Below are 17,618 nucleotides of genomic sequence, written 5' to 3'. Positions count from 1 at the left end.
CCCCGCCCCTCGGCTGGGATTGGTGGCGCGGCGCGGCTCCTCTTTAAAGGGAGGAGGCCGCCTCCAGATGTTCGCCTTGCCGGGCGAGGAAGGCGGCTCCGCGGCGGCAGAGCGCCGGGCTGGTGCCGCGGTTCCCACGGGGGAGCCTCCGTCCCTGGCGGGGGTGAGCGGTGCGAGCGTGGGGAGAAAATGGTGTTGCTGCCCCAGTCGTGCAAGGAAGGTCAGTGCTCCTGCTTGAGCAGAGGGCTGGACTAGAAGACCTCCAAGGTCCCTTCCAGCCCTATTTCTGATTAATTTCTTATTTCTAATTTCTTATTTCAGTTCCTAATTTCTTATTTCCAATTTCTTATTTCTCATTTCAATTTCTTATTTCAATTTCTTATTTCTTATTTCAATTTATTTCTAATTTTTAATTTCTTTCTAATTTCTTATTTCAATTTCTAACTTCTTATTTCAATTTCTTATTTCTAATTTCTTAATTCAATTTCTTATTTCAATTTCTTATTTCTAATTTCTTATTTCAATTTCTAATTTCTTATTTCAATTTCTAATTTCCTATTTCTAATTTCTTATTTCCAATTTCTTATTTCTCATTTCAATTTCTTATTTCAATTTCTTATTTCAATTTCTAATTTTGTATTTCTAATTTCAATTTCTTATTTCAATTACTAATTTATTTCAATTTCTTATTTCAATTTCTAATTTCTTATTTCAGTTTCTAATTTCTTATTTCAATTTCTTATTTCAATTTCTAATTTCTTATTTCCAATTTCTTATTTCTAATTTTTCTCCCCCGTTTTGGGGTGTGTGTGTCTTTAATTTCTGCACAGAGGTGCGCCTCCCACCTAGGTCACTGAGAAAGCTGTGCGCATCTCAGTGAGCACCTAGCCGTTAACAGTAATAGTAGTAGTAGTAATAGTAGTAGTAGTAGCAGAGTCGCAAATAGAGAGGGATTAGCGGGGGTGGGAGGGAAGGGGGGTTTCCTCGGTTAGGAGGTAGCACGCTTTGTGCGCCTGTGGTCCGCCAATCCTAAGTGTTGAAAAGTTTCTCGGTCGCTGCGCCTTTAAAGAGCCTCGAAACTCAACAGGTTGAAGAGTGGCCAAGGCGAAACGCTTTGCACGCCGATTGGAGCAGCTTTCCTCAGAAAGTCACAGCACGAAAAATAAAAATAAAAAATAAATTCCAAATGAATTTCGTTTACACCTGAAGGGTTTTAAAACCAACATTGGGAAAGTGGGGGGGGGGGGAGAGAGATTTGACCGATCTTTAGGACCAAATCCAAAGCATAAACCCCCCAAAATAACCAAATCAAACAATGAGGAAGGGAATACTCAATAACAAGTAAAACCAAAGTTCTGCAAAGGACTGAGATGCCCCTACTACGCTAATGCTCAAAGTATGAGGAAACTAGCTCGATACTCATGCTTCACCAGGAAACTATGTGGTCCGACTTAGTTTTTGGGGAGGAAAATAAGGAAGAAAAAAATTTGTGCCTCTGCCTACCAGCATCCATCAATATTCATCTGGCTAGCATCCTATCAGTGTGTGAGAGAGTTGAGGGCTGTTTGGAAACTGAAACAGTATTTGCTCTGTGAGCAAGGAGATAGCAAGGAGCCTGGGCGTGGCTTAGCTCAACTGTTCTGTACTAAAGCTGGCTGCTGCTGTGAAACTAAAACGGAGTGAAATTCCTCTGCTTGTAGTTTGCATTTGGAATAGATTTCTTTTCAGGTGGGGAGGGGGGTAGAACTCCTTAGCATCCGTGTATGTTAATAATAATATACGAAATATTAATGCTCTGGTGGTCATTTCGAAAAATCCTTTCTTAGTGAGCACCTAAAAGCCAAGAGGAACATACGTGCCAAATTTCAAGTTTGTAGTCCTTATGGTTCTGAAGATTTTGTGATGATGTGCAAGTGATATTTTGCTTTTTTGCTTTTTATACATATAGAAGATAAGCAGGGTGAACCTGAAGGTATGATATAGTTGCCATTACCTAAGGTTGATAGGATGAAACTCGTGACTGGAATATGCTGCTGGAAGTATACAAACTGTTCAAAAGAAACAGACCTAACAAAAGAGGAGTAAGAATTGCATTATATGTTAAAAAAAAAAAAAAACTACACCGCTACAGAAATGCATAAAACCAAGGATGAAAGCCTTCTTGAATGTATATGGGCTAATAGAAAAAAAAAAAAAAGAAATGTCATTGCCAATAGGGGTAAACTATAGGCCACCCAGCTAAGCAGAAGAAATAATGAACATTCTGCTAAAGAAAGTGTGCAGGAAATGCACCACAGTAATAATGCGGGTCTTTAACTCCCCCTGACATCAACTGGGAGACAAACCCTGCAGGAGATCAAACAGGTTCCTGACTAGCCTAGCTGACAACTTTGTCATCCAAAAGGTAGAGGAGGGAACTTGAGAGTCAGCTATACTGGACTTAATTCTTACGAATAGAGATGAAATGAGAGACGGGGTTGAAGTTGCGGGAAAATGCTCCTTTCATACTGGAATTCAACATAATGCAGGCACAAGTAATCAGACAAAGTCAAACTAGTGTCTTTGACTTTGAGTTGACTTCAATAAACTTAAAGAGTTTAGGAAGTTTTCCATGGATGGAAATCCCTAAAGAGGTAAACAACTCAAGATGCTTACGAAACTGAAAAAATAAGATTATAAAAACCCAGTCTAACACAATATCATATAGAAAGAAAAACAAGAGGTTCCCGACAAAGCCAGCATCGTTTAGCATAAAGAACTTTCTGACAAACGGGGGGTGGGAGGCTGGGGAAGAATATATGTAAAAATAGGAAGAGGGACATAAATAAAACAGAATACCAACAAAGTCTACAAGGACATGTCAGGAAAGCTAAGGCTTGGAATGAACTAAGACTTGCAATAGACGTCAACAATAATTTTTTAAAAAATTATTTCAATATGTAAGAAACAAGAAAAAGTCAAGGAAATGACCAATCCACTAAGGGGAGAAGATGGCAAGGAAATAACTGGAGTAGGGAGAAAGCAGAGCTGCTTAATTCATTCTTTGCATCTGTCTTCATGCGAAAGAAAGAAAAAATAGTCCAACCTACCAAAAGCAGCATCATAGGAGACAGACTAGAAATGAAAAGTCAAAATAGTCAAGAAAATAGTAAAAGAACACCCATCCATTCTAGAGGAGTTAAAATTGCTGGGCCAAATGCATCTCAGCACTCTGAAGGTAAGGCAGAACATAAAGAAGGATATAAAAGACTGCTCTTTTGATAGTGAAATGTGTGTATTGAGAAATGAAAAATGTCAGTTCATAGGTTCATCCGTTGCTCATATTTGTCCCTTGACTGTTTGCAACAAAACCACAGGGTGCTATAGGAAGCCAGAGGGTTTAGCAAGATGGGTTATTTGTAATAATCCAGCTACTTTAACCCAACAACAAGGGAGAGGGGAGCTGGAATTCGAAGTATTCATTGACAGGTAGGACATTGCAATGTATGATTTTATATACTATACTTAGATCGGACCGAAGGTGGCGTAGTTCTAGGTTTTCTAGTCTCCAGTCCCCCAATTATCCTGGTTGCTCTTTTCTTTGTTTTGCTAAGATCAGGTCTGCAAACGTTTTCTAACACATGTGGATCAGATGCTCAGTCCATCATTTCTCTGTTTTTCTAGGGGAAGTGTTTCCTTTGGCTTGCCCCAACTCTCAACATGCCTGGTGCCAGATCCTCAACGTATCGGAGCTACAAGCTTCTTTCTTCGCCTATTCGGGGAGATACCCCAACGAAACAGTGTTGAATGTTTCCACTCCCCAAGGAAGCAAATACAGCTTATACCTAGGCGTCGCATTGGCCATCGGTTCCAGTATCTTTGTGGGTTCCAGCTTTATTCTGAAGAAGAAGGGCCTTTTGCAAATGGCCGCAAAAGGTTTCACTAGAGCTGGTAAAAAAAAAATACTACTTTTAAATATCTTTTTTTTGTAATTGGGAATCAAGTCTCAAAGCATAGTGTGGCTATCAATCTCCAATGTGCATTTAATATTTAATAGTTTGCATAGGTTATACTTTTGTGGAAAGCATAGGGCAGGGGTGTGATGACCCATAGTGTAGCACAAACGTAACAAAATCCAAATCACAAATAAATGTCCTTTAATGCCTCCAGCTTGGCCCCACTGTTCAATAATTCTCAGTTGGAGATAAAACATACTCAAAAATAGTCTTCCAAAGAAAGCAATACAGTCCAAACTTAGAGCAAATGGAGGTGAAATAAAAAACCAAAACAAACTACAACGAAGGAATTTCCACAACAGACCAGGATAAGTAATTACCAAATTCAAGGAGATAACAAGGCACAGTCTGTTAGAAGGTTGCCAACCAAGATAACTTCAGCCTAAAATAACATACTTTGCTTCTGACAACGCTGTGTTGTAATCGTCTCTCTTATATACTAGTCTCCCCAACTGCAATGAGGAGGATCATGGCCGCTTCCTCTCTCGTAAGCCAAGTTGTTTCCTTCTCCGTTCCTCCCTGTGTGTCCTAGGATGTAGAGGGGATGGGCCTGGTTCTTCCTCTGACTGCCCAGCCGGCCTCTGCCCTTCCTCAGCCTCCTCCACAACCTCTGTAGCCACACCTCCACTCCCTGTTGGCTGTTCCTCCTCTCCCTCAAGAGTCAGTCTCCATCAGGGGCATGACAAGGGGTGTCAAACTCGATTTCACTGAGGGCTGCATTAGGGTTGTGTTTTACCTTTGGAGGGGGCAGTGTGGACCTGGCCGGGGGGGGGGGCATGACCAGCTCAACATCACTCATGTCGGGGGCACCTGTGGTGGCCTGAGCACTCTGTCAGTGAAAATGGGCTCCCAAGCTCCATTTGCAGCTGCGACGGCCTCCTGCAACCCTCTGCCAGGGAAAATGGAGCTCGTGAGGGCCACGGGCTGTTCTCCCAAGCTCTGTTTTCACTGGCAGAGGTACCATGGGTCGGTCCTTCTCTGTTTCCAGGATGGTCCCGCGGACCAGATCCTGAGTTTGACACCCCCAGCATAAGGTATATTCTTCATCACATATGAAGCATTCTGTTTTTTAAGGGGTTCTTTTTCCTGTCATATTGTAAGAGGTCTGAGAAGAGTGTTTGGGGCTTTTTTGACAGTAAATAAATTAATAATAAAGAAGAGTGGTTGAAAAAAAATTACATTCACAGTATTTTGAACTTGACGTGTATATATAGCAAAAAGTGCTCTTGAAACATAAATGAAACAAATGTAATTACTCTTCTGTTAATTAAGTTTAATAACTTTGTTCCTATATAACTCATAACCATAATATGATTTATTAGCTTTTTATTCCACTTTTATTATTGTTTATAAATAACCCAAGATGGCCAACACCCCTAATACCCCTTTTCCTGTTTTCTCCACAACCCTGTGAAGTGGATTGGGCTGAGAGGAAATGACTGGGCCAAACTCAGCTGTCTTTCATGCCTAAGACAGATCTAGAACTGACAGAATCGTGGTTTCTAGGCCAATATCTTCATAAATGATCTAGATGAGAGAATATAGAGGAGCAGTGGTTAGAATGCAGTACTGCAGGCTACTTCTGCTGACTGCCAGCTGACTGCAATTTGGCAGTTTGAATCTCACCAGGCTCAAGGTTGACTCAGCCTTCTATCCTTCCGAGATGGGTAAAATGAGGGCCCAAATTGTTGGGGCAATGTGCTGACTGTCGAGCCTGAAACTGACATATATGTAGCCATTTTATTTAGCTCTATATTTTAATCATATATTTCTTTTCTTTCTTTCTTTCTTTCTTTCTTTCTTTCTTTCTTTCTTTCTTTCTTTCTTTCTTTCTTTCTTTCTTTCTTTCTTTCTCTTTCTTTCTTTCTTTCTTTCTTTCTTTCTTTCTTTCTTTCTTTCTTTCTTTCTCTTTGCCAGTGTAAGGGGGGAGGCCATAGGCTGATTCTGTAAATCGCTTAGAGAGGGCTGTAAAGCACTCTGAAGCGGTATATGCGTCTAAGTGCTATTGCTATTTCTATAGAAGGAGCACTCATCAAATTTGCAGATGACACCAAACGGGGGGAATTGGAAGATAGACCGAAGATTCAGAAATATCTTGATTGGGCCCTAGCCAACAAGATGCAGTTCAGTGGTGAGAAAAGCAAGATCCTGCATTTAGGCAGGAAAAATCAAATGCACAGGTATGGAATAGATAGTACATGGCCCAACAGTAGTAACTAATAATGAGAAATATCCATGGACACCAAATGCCAGAAACCAGGCTGTGCAAACAAGTGAAGTCTCATTTGTGGGATGCAGGCAGCACACAACACCATACACCCCTCCAGTCTGTGGAAAAATACTTTCTCCACAGAACTGGTCCCTAGTGTCCAAAGGTTGGGCTTGGTGTTAGGGTTAGTGGGCCACTACTTAAGTATCAGCCAAGCAGTTTGCAATGCCAAGAAGGTCACTGCAGTCTTGGGCTACATCAACAGAGAGATAGCCTCAAGATCATAAGAAGTGATGGTACTGCTTTATACTGCATCCAGTTCTGGTCATTATGATACAAAAAAAAAAATGCTGAAGCCCTAGGATAAGTGCAAAGCCACTTGTCCAGGATACAATATATCCTACCTTGGACAGGGGGTTAGACTAGAAGACCTTCAAGGCCCCTCCCAGCCCAAAGTTCTGTGATTCTTATTATTAAATCAAACAGTTGCTGGTGCAATTCTGCCTGCGGTTACAATGGAATGAGGATGACCATTTCCTTTTTTAAAAAATCAAAAAAGGGTTGTTGAGATATTTGAATAGAAGCTGAGTTGTTTTTTCTTCTGAAAATCTCCTTTGAAAAAAACATCAAAAAAGGGATAGTTGAGGTATTTGATAGAAGCTGAGTTGTAGATTTTTTCTTCTGAAAATGTTTTTTATGGTTGTTTTTCTTTTTCCTAGGAGAGGGGGGCTATTCTTACCTCAAAGAATGGTTATGGTGGGCAGGATTGCTTTCAAGTAAGTGTTAAAGCTTCAAAACTTTATTTTTATGTAGTTATTTTTGCATACTTCTTGTTCAAAGAAACTGGCAGTGCTTGTTACTAGTTAAGACTTCCTCTGCCTTAATGTTACTGTCGTACAGTATGAATGGAAAGCAGGTCCAGTTCCATTTGCCAGAAAATCTTTTTTATGGTTGTAGCGTGGGGTTCTTAATGCGTATACCAGGCTTGTCAAACTAGCGGCCCGTGGGCCATAGGCGTCACCCACAGGCCACGCCCACCCCGGCTCCTCAAAGGCAAAAAAAACATTCCAATAGATCACGTGACGTGATCGAGTTTGACACCCGTGGCTTATATAATCTGTGGCAGACCAGTGCTTAAACGCATGAGAGAAAGCCTATTGAACCGGCACACTGTATGTACATATATGGAAGATGATTTGATGTTTTTATGTTTTGTTTGTTTATGTTTGTTTTAAAAACCAATAAAAAATTTATATATATATAAAAAAGAAGGGTGAGAATATCATGTTGTTGTTATTTATCTCTCTGAGACAAATAATTATCATCTTGGGAAAATGGTACCATCTGTTTTCAGTTTGAATCACTGTAGTCAGTTTGTGCCTTGGCTACTGTAGATAAGGCAAATAAAAATGTTTTGGTATTAGTTTAGTATTAGTAAAAAGTTTTAGTAAAAAAGAGTGCTGAAGTATTGTAAAACATTGTTTATATTGTGATAGTTGGTCATGGAATGCCATTCTCTTCCTTTAACTTTTAATGAGAATTCTTTAGAAACAGATTGTTTCAGTCTGTGTGTTATGGGTGGAGAGAGAGAGGGAGGGAGAGAGAGGACTGAGGGAGAGAGGAGGAAGGGAGGGGAGGAGGGAGAGGAGGGAAGAGAGAGAGAGGGAGGGAGAGAGAGGAGGGAGAGAAAGGGATGCATGCTCTTGCCACTTGTGGCATGCGTGCCATAGCTTCGCCATCATGGCTCTAATAGTTTCTAAAAGTTTGTTGCATCTAACACGGGCAGGCAGAAATTACTGATAGAATTCCAGAAAGATACTCATATTTTTAGAAAGGTTATATCTCTCGAGTAATTCTAGTTTTCTGTCATTTTTGGCAGTGGGAATAGGAGAAGCTGCCAACTTTGCTGCATATGCCTTTGCTCCTGCAACTTTGGTCACTCCATTGGGGGCACTAAGCGTCCTTATAAGGTTAGTACAATTAGTACAATTGCTTTGCTAACTACAACCTCTAGGATGAGAGTTCAAACAATGGCTCAACAGGACTGTAAATATATTGCAGGCTCTTATATTCCTATTTTAGTTAAATTATGTCTATATTATCTTTCTAAAGCAATATTTCTCAAAATTGGCAATTTTAGGATGTGATTTTTCAAGTCCCAAAATTCCCCAGCCAGCCAAAAACACCGTTCTGAAGAGTCCAAAGTGACAACATACCTCATTACATTTCTGTTAGAAGTCTGCAATATAAAGAGTTTTGGACTATGCACAAATACACAGCACTTCCCATTATCTTGTGGTTCTGCAAAAATACATATTTTTCCTAATATGTGGTTCTTTTAGTATATACAGCATTTAAATTAGGAATCTGGCCAGGGATGGGATTCAACAGGTGTAACAACTAGTTCGGCTTCGCGCACGCATGCAAAATTTACAACTCACCTTCTGCTCCAAGCCCTGTGTGTAAAACAGCTGACGCACGACAATCCGTGAAGCAGCTGAGCTGGAAAACCCAGAAATAAAGCACAGACTAGAACCAGGGCTGGCGGATAGGCCCAACAGCTGATTGTCGCAGTGAACTGGTTCTCTCCCAGCTGATCTTTGGAGCTACCAGTTCGCTCGAACCAGGCCGATTCGGTAAAATCCCACCCCTGGATCTGGCCTTGACCATTACATTACAGACACTGTGACAAAGTAGGCTTGTAAAGGCAGTTGCATATAGACACACAATTTACATGGCGGTTTAGCGACCGTCATCGGGCTCTCTGTCAAAAGACCATGTGTAGTTCTTTATTTCTCTTTCTAATGTGTCCAAAAGTCAGGAGGAGCAGTTGTAAACCTAGGCAGAACTAAACTAAACTCTTCATACGCTGATGTGTCTAAAACGATTATAAAATAATAATAAGGTGCAAAAGTTGTCCATTTATAATAGTGTTCTTGGTTCTTATTCATTCTATCTATCCAGAACTTCGGTTGCTGGATTTGTTACATTCCTAAGGGTTCCGACTTTGCTTAACTTCTCCATTTATAAAATTCCAAACAGTGCAATATTGTCTTCCTATTTCTTGGAGGAAAAGCTCAACATTCATGGGAAGCTGGGCTGTGTGTTAAGCATTCTGGGTTCCACCGTGATGGTGATCCATGCTCCTGAGGAGGAACTAATCACGTCATTGGATGACATGGAAACAAAACTGAAAGACCCAGGTATGCTTACTAGAGAGCTATCATAAAATGTGAGGACTCCCCCAGATGCTTCCCCAGTTGCCTCTCCAGATGCTAGTTTGGAGGAGGACGAGCTGATCCCGGGGCACATTAGGAGGTGTCATGCCCCTGGTGGAGACTGACTCTGAGGGAGAGGAGGAACAGCTGACAGGGAGTGGAAGTGTGGCTCCGGAGGTTGTGGAGGAGGCTGGAGAAGAGCAGAGGCCAGCTGGGCAGTCAGAGGAAGACCCAGGCCCATCCCCTCTCCATCCAGAGGATAAGGGAGAGATGTGGTCTACAGGGGAGGAGAGGGCCTTGATCCTCTTCATGGGCTGCAGCTGTGACAACTGGATAAGAGGACGGACCTGCGTACTGGCCAGTGCTGGAAACAAAGCATGGAAATATCTCTAGTTTATTGTTCCTCTCTTGAGTTTGGTGTCCTTCCCAGTGTGTGTTATCTGTGGACATATTCAAGCCCTTATCTTGCCTGATTTGTTTGTTTTTTAATTTGTGTTGTTTTTTATAATTTAAATGGCATTTCCTCCTTTTAACTGCTTGTGTGGGAGTTTTTTGTCTCCAGTCAAGGATATTCGGAGCTTGGAAGCAAAGTGAAGGAATAAAAGGGGCTTCACCTGTTTTTTGTGACTGTGTTTATTTTGTATCGCACCCTGGGTCATCACAGGAGGGGAGGCAGTTGAGGCCTATGAGCCAGGAATGGAAGGGCCGAGAACAGGGGAGTGACCGGATGAGCAGCTGGCTCAGCTAGAGACAGGAGACACAGCTATAATTGAGAAGCCCATAGATTTTGGATGGAGAGGACACAGAGCTGCAGTGGAGATGAAGAACTGCCTCCTGATCCAAGAGCATGTAGGGCAGAGAAGAGGCAGGCACAGTGAAGGTCGGCCAGGCTATTTGTGAGGAGGCAGCCTCACCCTTCTTTATAACTGCACCAGGAAGCAGTTATTTAGCTCAGCAAGGGGAGTGCTGGGAACAATGTGCCTCTTTCCTTGCTGTGTGAAGTTGTGAAATGAGTGCAGAAAAGTATAAAAATAATGTCTTGGGATGAGTTCAGTGCCACTGGCCATAGCTATTCCTTGTTGGATCTAGCTATTGGCTCTGGACCTCATTGCAATAGGTTATTACTGTAAGTTGTGTTATGGTGGCTGTTCATGTTCCAAATTGCTCATGAAATAAACCTCTGATCTTAACATAAGAATTATTGTTTGTGATCTATCTGTGTTCCTCTTTATTGAAATTTTTCTACAACAGTGCCTTTTCAACCCAGAATTTGCCTTTGACTAGTGGACCTCCCTTGTGCTGTGGATTAGTCCTGGCTTCTTTTGAGCTTCTGTTGAACTCATTGGGGGTGGGCTGGAGCTGCCAAAGGGAATTGCTAGGGAATATTAACTCAGGATTGGAAGGCGTAATAAAGACTCCCAACATCCATGGTGTGCATGTGCATGTGAGCGGGACAGCACATAGAATGAGTCCCTATTATGAAAATGTTTCCTCATGAATATATTTAGATTAGGCTAGAACAGTGGTGGCTAACCTTTTTGGGCTCCTGTGCCAAAAATTGTGTGCGCGCTTGCATGTTTGCACCCGCATGCCAGCACCCAGAAGGCACCCTCCCACGCCCCTTATGCATGCATGTGCAATCCCCCTACCCCCCATTCACCCCCACCCCCTTACCTGCACTGTGCCTCACAGCTGATTTTTGGCTGGTTTGAGGCCTTTTTCGGCCTCCCAAAGGCTTGAGGAAGGCTTCTGCAGGCTTCTGCAAGCTTTGTAGGCCGAAAACTAGCCCCGTTTCATCACTTCCTGTTTTTCCGAAAATACCAGAAGTGACGAAACGGGGCTAGTTTTCTGCCTGCAAAGCCTGCAGAAGCCTTCCTCAAGCCTTTGGGAGGCTGAAAAAGGCCTCAAACTGGCCGAAAATCAGCTGTGAGGTGTGCACATGCATAGTGAGGTAACTTTGCCTGCAGCTCGCGTGCCAGCACAAATGGCTCTGTGCCATAGGTTCGTCATCACGGGGCTAGAATCTATTTATTTGTCCTACATAAACAGATTTGAAATTGTCCAATGTTACAGCTGACATGGAGATACTGAATGGAAATAGACTAACACAGAAGGAGGAAGTTTGGATGTTTCCAAACTGCTCTCAGGCTGCAGACAACTGAAACTTAGTGAAAAATCAAATAACAGGATTTCCAGCATCGGATACAACTGTGCTCTTTCTTCTTCTATCTCAGTGTTTCTCAACTTCAACCACTTTGATATCTATGAACTTTGGAGTTGAAGTCCACACAAAGTTGCCAAGGTTGAGAAATACTGACACAGAGAAACCTCTACAATCAGTACATAAAATTCAAACATGTTTTAATTTACCTCAATTATTAAAAAAAAATCCAGATCTTGAAGAGGAACCTATTGGTTATCAGTTTTCCTCCTAATGCTTCTCACACAAGTTCTAAAGAGCCGTCTCTACCTGGCCAGGAATACAGTTAGAAACTAGTACCAATCCTTGCAGAAAGAGGAAACATTTCAGAAGTGGTTCTCCTTTTATGGAACACTGGACCAAATGCACTTGTGATGTGACATATTTGGTGTTGTCTACTGTAAATCCTAACGTGTCGTTATTTTCCTTTCTTGCAGTCTTCATTGTGTTTGCTTCTGTTGTAATTGTGACCTCACTGGTACTTATTTTTGTCGTCGCTCCACGGTTTGGACAGACCAATATATTGGTCTACATCTCCATCTGTTCACTGATAGGGGCCTTTTCCGTCTCCTCCGTCAAAGGCCTGGGTATCGCTATTAAGGACATGCTTTATCAGAAGCCAGTCTTTCGAAATCCGCTGCTCTATGTTTTGACTGTAGTTTTGGTGCTGGCCGTAAGTACTCAAATCAACTACCTCAACAAGTCATTGGATGTGTTTAATACGTCTCTGGTCACTCCCATTTATTACGTGTCCTTCACAACCACCGTGGTGATTTGCTCCGTTATCCTCTTCAAAGAATGGAACAGCATGGAGCTGGGAGATATCATTGGAACCCTGAGTGGATTCTTCACCATAATCATTGGCATTTTCTTTCTTCACGCTTTCAAAAATGTCAGCATTACCTGGAACCAATTGGCAGCATCTGTTAAAAAGGACCCCAACTTGCCTCTGCATGCTTACGAGTCTCATCACACTTTATTAGAAAATATGGATGCTCCCGTTTCGATATGCGACGAGGATAATACTCTGTTCAGCCGAGGAAATGAACGACAGTAACTGCCATTAAAAGTTGTCTCTCGCGCAGCTTACCGCCAACCAGAGCAATGTCGTCATCTTCACTACCTCAGAATTTGTGGGGGGAAAAGCCGGAACATGTCATTTGCTTTTGGGTTAGAAAAGGAAATTAGATCATTCTGGTATTTCTGTATTTTCCACCTTTGACAGCATGCAAAAGTCGCCTTAAGTGATGATTATGGTTTGTTAGTAAAGTGAATTACATATGTATTTTCTAAATCGTATTTTATAGTTTCACTGTTTCAAAATGAGATTTTTGCTGAGGGCTAAATGAATATATTCTGTGACAACCAGGACTTTTTCTAATGATCAGCAGGTTAGTAAATTGAAAGTTTTAATTTATTCTAGTTTCCCAAAAAGGAAATGTCCAGAGAGAATCTCTTTTCTTTTTTAGGTGTAACTTCCAGCGTTGAAGTTTAAAGTTTAGGTACATTAAATGAAAACATGGTCTTTCTAGGCCAGATAGCATTGAAATTAATTCCAGACCAAGAAATCCTTACAGTAAACTCATGAAATCTGGGAATTAAGTTGGTGTAGACTAAACATCTCTGGAAAGCTGTTAAGTTTTATTTCCCTCATCAATTGCTTTTAATTGTTCAGAATGATAGATTAGCTTTTAAGACACATTTGTGTTACTCACATATGTTAAATTCTCTTCCCTTTTATATAGAAGTGTATTATTATAATACAGTGTTGAGATTTTTTTAAAAAACCATGGTGACCTTGTTGGTTATTTTGTGAACGGGAAAGTGATTTTGGTTACGTGTCAATGTCTGAAGTAAAATGATCAGTGCCAATAAATTTGGTTCCGAAATAGAATTCCATCTGTAAACACAGGCTTGGCTGTGTGGAGATTATTGGTCATCTCTTCAGTATTTAATATTAACACTTTAGTTCCAAAACGGCTTAAGAAAGAAACAAACAGCTGGGCAGGTTTTATTACACAAATAAATTATATATTTAGCTCACAGTAATGGATAGGTATGGACTTGGGTAATATAATTTTAGCTCTGAATTTTTCTAATTACTTTGGATTATTAAGAATTGGCCTCTGTTCCATGATAAGGAATCATTTACCGAAATACAGGTTTTTAATTATTTTAAATGGTCACTTACTGTGTTGCTCATCTAAGAACCATGAGCAGTGACTGTGAAGTGCCATTCGGCGGGGGGGGGGGATGCTTTTCTGTATCTATAAAGTTTGCCGTAAGTATTTATAGATATTTAATATTTATTCTTCTGAATGGAAAATCTTTGAAGCTTTGATATAATATTGACAAAAATGAATAAAAATGTTTTGATAAAGTGTGTATCCTACTAACATTGGGCCAGTTTTTATATTTTGTATCATCCTAATCCATTTGGACGATACTCCTTTGGAAAACCCAGATATAGGGATTCAGACAGAGATAGGTCCACATAAGATTTATATCAAGAAAACAGATATTCAGACAACCCACCCAAGAGTGTGAATTGATTGCTATTGAAGACTTTTTACAATTAAAGCAAAGGATGTGTCACCTGTACAAAGTTCCTAAATTTTAGATATTTTGGGGAATATCCCTTATTTTTAAGATGTTAACAAAACATAGGGCAAATTTCTGTGGTGGTGCCATTCTTAGAAGCAAAGATTGGCTACATGTGCTGCAATTTTGCAGAAAATCTTTATGTAATGTGGTAAATAGAGTATTTCTCTTTCAAGAAATATAGTCTAGTCCAAGGGTGTCAAACTCGCGGGCCACATGTGTCACATGCTGGCCACGCCCACCTCCGGTTTAGCAAAGGGGGGAAAATCACAATACGTCACATCATACGATGCTGTGAGTTTAACAACCCTGGTCTAGTCTTTATGTTTAAAAATGTGGGGCAAGGGGCTTACTGAAATCTTCACAATTAGATTTAGCTAAGTAATAGATGGGAATGGGAATGTCCTTTAGCTGCTGCTGCTCACACCTAACCCCTTTTCAAATGTAATTAACTTGGATTTATGCAAGCAGCATTGGCATTCTTTAGCAGTAGTCTGGATTGTTTGGGCGGGATTATGTAATTTTGGGTAGGATTATATAAGTTTTTCCCCTGAACAGAACTTCAAAATTACCTTTGCTGATTTTGAACAGTTTCAGGATAAAGCAAAACAATATCTATTTTCCTTTCGGGTTCTGCAATGCAGTGGTATCTGAGATGGTTTCGATGCTTCTGAAGCATTGTGTGGCATGAGAAATTAAGTCCCCATGAAACTTTAGGATGGTCATAATTTATGACATGGTAAATAGTTTAGGAACCATCTTAATAATGAGTGTGAAAGCTTAATTTTGCTCCACATACTCACCTGAAAATGAAAACGAGTGGTTCAACTTTTCATCACAACTTCATATTTATTATATGAAGTACATTTATTCGACACATTTTGCTATACATTAAGTCCCTGGCAATGGAGCACGCTTTGCAGCTGGTAAAATCAAAATAACAATCTGATAAAAAAAAACAAAAAACTCTCCAGTTTGTAATGAAGTTGGGAGCTTGTTCTCTTTTTGCTAAGCACCAAACTGAACATGTAGCATACGATAAAGGAGTCAATGTGTTGTGTTTTTAAATAGTGTAGGACATACTACATTCTCCCTTCGTATGAAAACCTATGTGCAGTGCATATTTACAATCCATAAATGGCATTTAGAATACATTTATGACAAATGCTGTGTTTCATAAGGCCCCTTCTGGTTTCTAGAAACGGACACGTTTTAAAGAGGCTTTAATCATATTTTTCTTTTGTGAAGGATTATATATCACAGATCAAACCAAAAGGGTATTTTTCTTCATTAACTTAATGACTGCTTTAACAAGTCACAAGTACTGGAAGGTCTTCTGATAGTCTTTCTAACATCTGTTTCGGGCCTGGTGGGGTCTTTGAGCAAATCTAGTCAAGGAGATCTGGTATTTTGTACTAGTCCTTTCTCTTCGTTCCTGTTTTCCTGACAAGCCACTGAAGGAGACTCACAGCCTCAGTTTCTCCACACACCATCTACCTATCACCTCTACATTCACCAGCCGCTACGACCAAACCAGTGTAAGCCAACCTCTGTGCTTCCTGAAAAGGAAATGTGGCCAAACGCATCTGGAGGGCTCAGCAATGGGCAAGACTATAAACGACCATCACTTTAAATTTTGTCCTTTCAAGTCAACAGCTGGCTTATAAAAAGGCTTGTGCTGAATTCGGGCAATGTTGTACATAGCTTTATCCTGCTACAAATGGGCATTTTCCCCTCTCAGGAAAACCACACGTTGGTCCTCTTGATAACAATACTGTTTGCCTAGCCAAATGGACTTTAAATATGTGGGTAAAACTTGTTCCAGAGACAAAGGAGCCATAGGCACAATTGCCTTGTCTTCCCACGGTCCTTCTAAGCAGCATCCAGGACTGTCTCTGGCAAGAGTCCAGCAGCATCTCTGAAATGATATTGTCCTTATTGTGAATTCTTGCACCTGCCAAGCTTATAGTCAGGATGAAGAGTCTTCAGCTATACATTCAATCCTATGCAGGAGATCCTGAAATGTAGGACGTCCTTCTGGTTTCTAGAAATAGAAAAGTTTTTTAAGAGGCTCTAATAATTGATATTTCTTTTGTCAACTCAAAATATTTCTCTGGTCTTTTTAGAGTTGCCAGCAGAAAGGGAGGGGGGAGCAGTGCAGCAGCTTGCAAAACCGAAAGTGCATTCCATAAGTGTTTTCAAAGATAGTAACTAGGTGACTGAAGTTTCTGCCGTGCAAAATTCTAACTGGAGAGCATGACTGATGACTCTGGGCTATGGATGTGTCCCATTGGAGAATATGAATTACGATACACCCAGGGGGTGGGGGAAAACCAGGGTCAAGGGTGACAATGAATGATGTGTCTCAGAGTCGGCTACACCCAGGCAGTGGCAGCATGTTTACTCCCAATAAATCCTCTTTAAATTCTGGAAGTTTGGCTCGAGACTCATGATTTAAATGGGGTGAAGTGCTGGAATCCTGACATCCTTTTCTTTTGTGATGCATGACATGCAAATAGTCCTCACTTAGCAACCCTTCAAAGGCTACTTACCACCAATTGTGGAGTTCACATGGCTGCATACACTTGCAGTCACATGACCACATTTTGAGTGTTTGGCAACTGGCTCACCTTTGCAGCCTGTTGCAGTGTTTCAGTCACATGACAGTTATTTATAATGTTTTCTTTTTGGTTTCCTGGCTTCTTTGGGCTGTTTCCAGCAAAAAACACCCATTGTAACCACTGTGCTCCAACAATTCTTACAAAAATACCCAAGGGTGTTTTTATAAGAGTTGCAGTGGCACAGTGGTTGGAACGCGGTATTGCAGGCTAATTCTGCTGACTGCCAGCAGTTCAATTCTCACCGGCTCATGGTTGACTCAGCCTTCCATCCTTCCGAAGTAGGTAAAATGAAGACCCCAATTGCTGGGGACGATATGCTGTCTCTAAACCACTCCAAGGGGGCTGAAAAGCCCTATGAAGCGGTTTATAAGTCTAAGTGCTATTGCTATTGTTATAGGAATACATGGATCTACTTATCAATCGCAGCATTCACTTAAGAGGATGGCATTCACTTAACAATTTTGCATTCAGTCACCAACCGCCATAAAAAAGTTGTAAAATTGGGTCTGGTCATGTGGGTATCTCAACTTATGACCGTCATAAGGATGGAAATTCTGGACTCCCTTACAGTTGTAAATTGTGGACTAGTAAACCAAACTGAAAGGGTATTTTTCTTCATCAACTTGCTTGACTGCTTAAAGCAAATCACAAATACTGGAAGAAGCCATTTAACAGAAAATTTTGATGATTATAAATAAAAAGTTATCCTATTACTGCATATGTTTTGGGGATGATATGATCCATGAAATGGACAGTGATCTATATTTTACCCAG

At 40.9% G+C, this 17,618-nt stretch overlaps 2 protein-coding genes across 3 annotated transcripts in view; one reads left to right on the top strand and one right to left on the bottom strand.

Moving 5' to 3' along the window:
* Window positions 1-24: 24 nt before the first annotated feature.
* NIPAL1 (NIPA like domain containing 1) lies at window positions 25-12,760 on the top strand. The gene is made up of 6 exons (XM_026676599.2): window positions 25-220; window positions 3,664-3,930; window positions 6,924-6,980; window positions 8,084-8,174; window positions 9,247-9,407; window positions 12,060-12,760. Exons 1-6 carry the CDS (start codon window positions 190-192, stop codon window positions 12,677-12,679), a joined length of 1,227 nt encoding a protein of 408 aa, XP_026532384.2. The 5' UTR covers window positions 25-189; the 3' UTR covers window positions 12,680-12,760.
* A 2,292-nt stretch (window positions 12,761-15,052) lies between these two features.
* The window catches only part of TEC (tec protein tyrosine kinase), an 84,408-nt gene continuing 81,842 nt past the window's right edge, over window positions 15,053-17,618 (bottom strand). For both annotated transcript variants that reach the window (XM_087963616.1, XM_087963615.1), the window contains exon 18: window positions 15,053-16,267. In XM_087963616.1, coding sequence (XP_087819742.1) covers window positions 16,193-16,267 — 75 coding nt within the window. In that variant the 3' untranslated portion in view covers window positions 15,053-16,192. The remainder of the gene's footprint in view (window positions 16,268-17,618) is intronic.

This window comes from Notechis scutatus, chromosome 4, assembly GCF_049901735.1.
Source record: "Notechis scutatus isolate UNSWTSFEM ecotype Mainland chromosome 4, rNotScu1.2, whole genome shotgun sequence".
Classification (NCBI taxonomy): Eukaryota; Metazoa; Chordata; class Lepidosauria; order Squamata; family Elapidae; genus Notechis; species Notechis scutatus.
The sequence above is the reverse complement of the archived record's forward strand: the minus strand, read 5'-3'. Positions and strand labels throughout refer to the sequence as shown.

Excerpts from the sequence above, each read along its gene's own strand:
- NIPAL1 (XM_026676599.2), top strand. The coding sequence starts at position 190 with ATGGTGTTGCTGCCCCAGTCGTGCAAGGAAG. Across the intron at positions 3,931-6,923 it reads AAAAGGTTTCACTAGAGCTG|GAGAGGGGGGCTATTCTTAC; the intron begins GTAAAAAAAAAA and ends TCTTTTTCCTAG. Across the intron at positions 6,981-8,083 it reads GTGGGCAGGATTGCTTTCAA|TGGGAATAGGAGAAGCTGCC; the intron begins GTAAGTGTTAAA and ends CATTTTTGGCAG.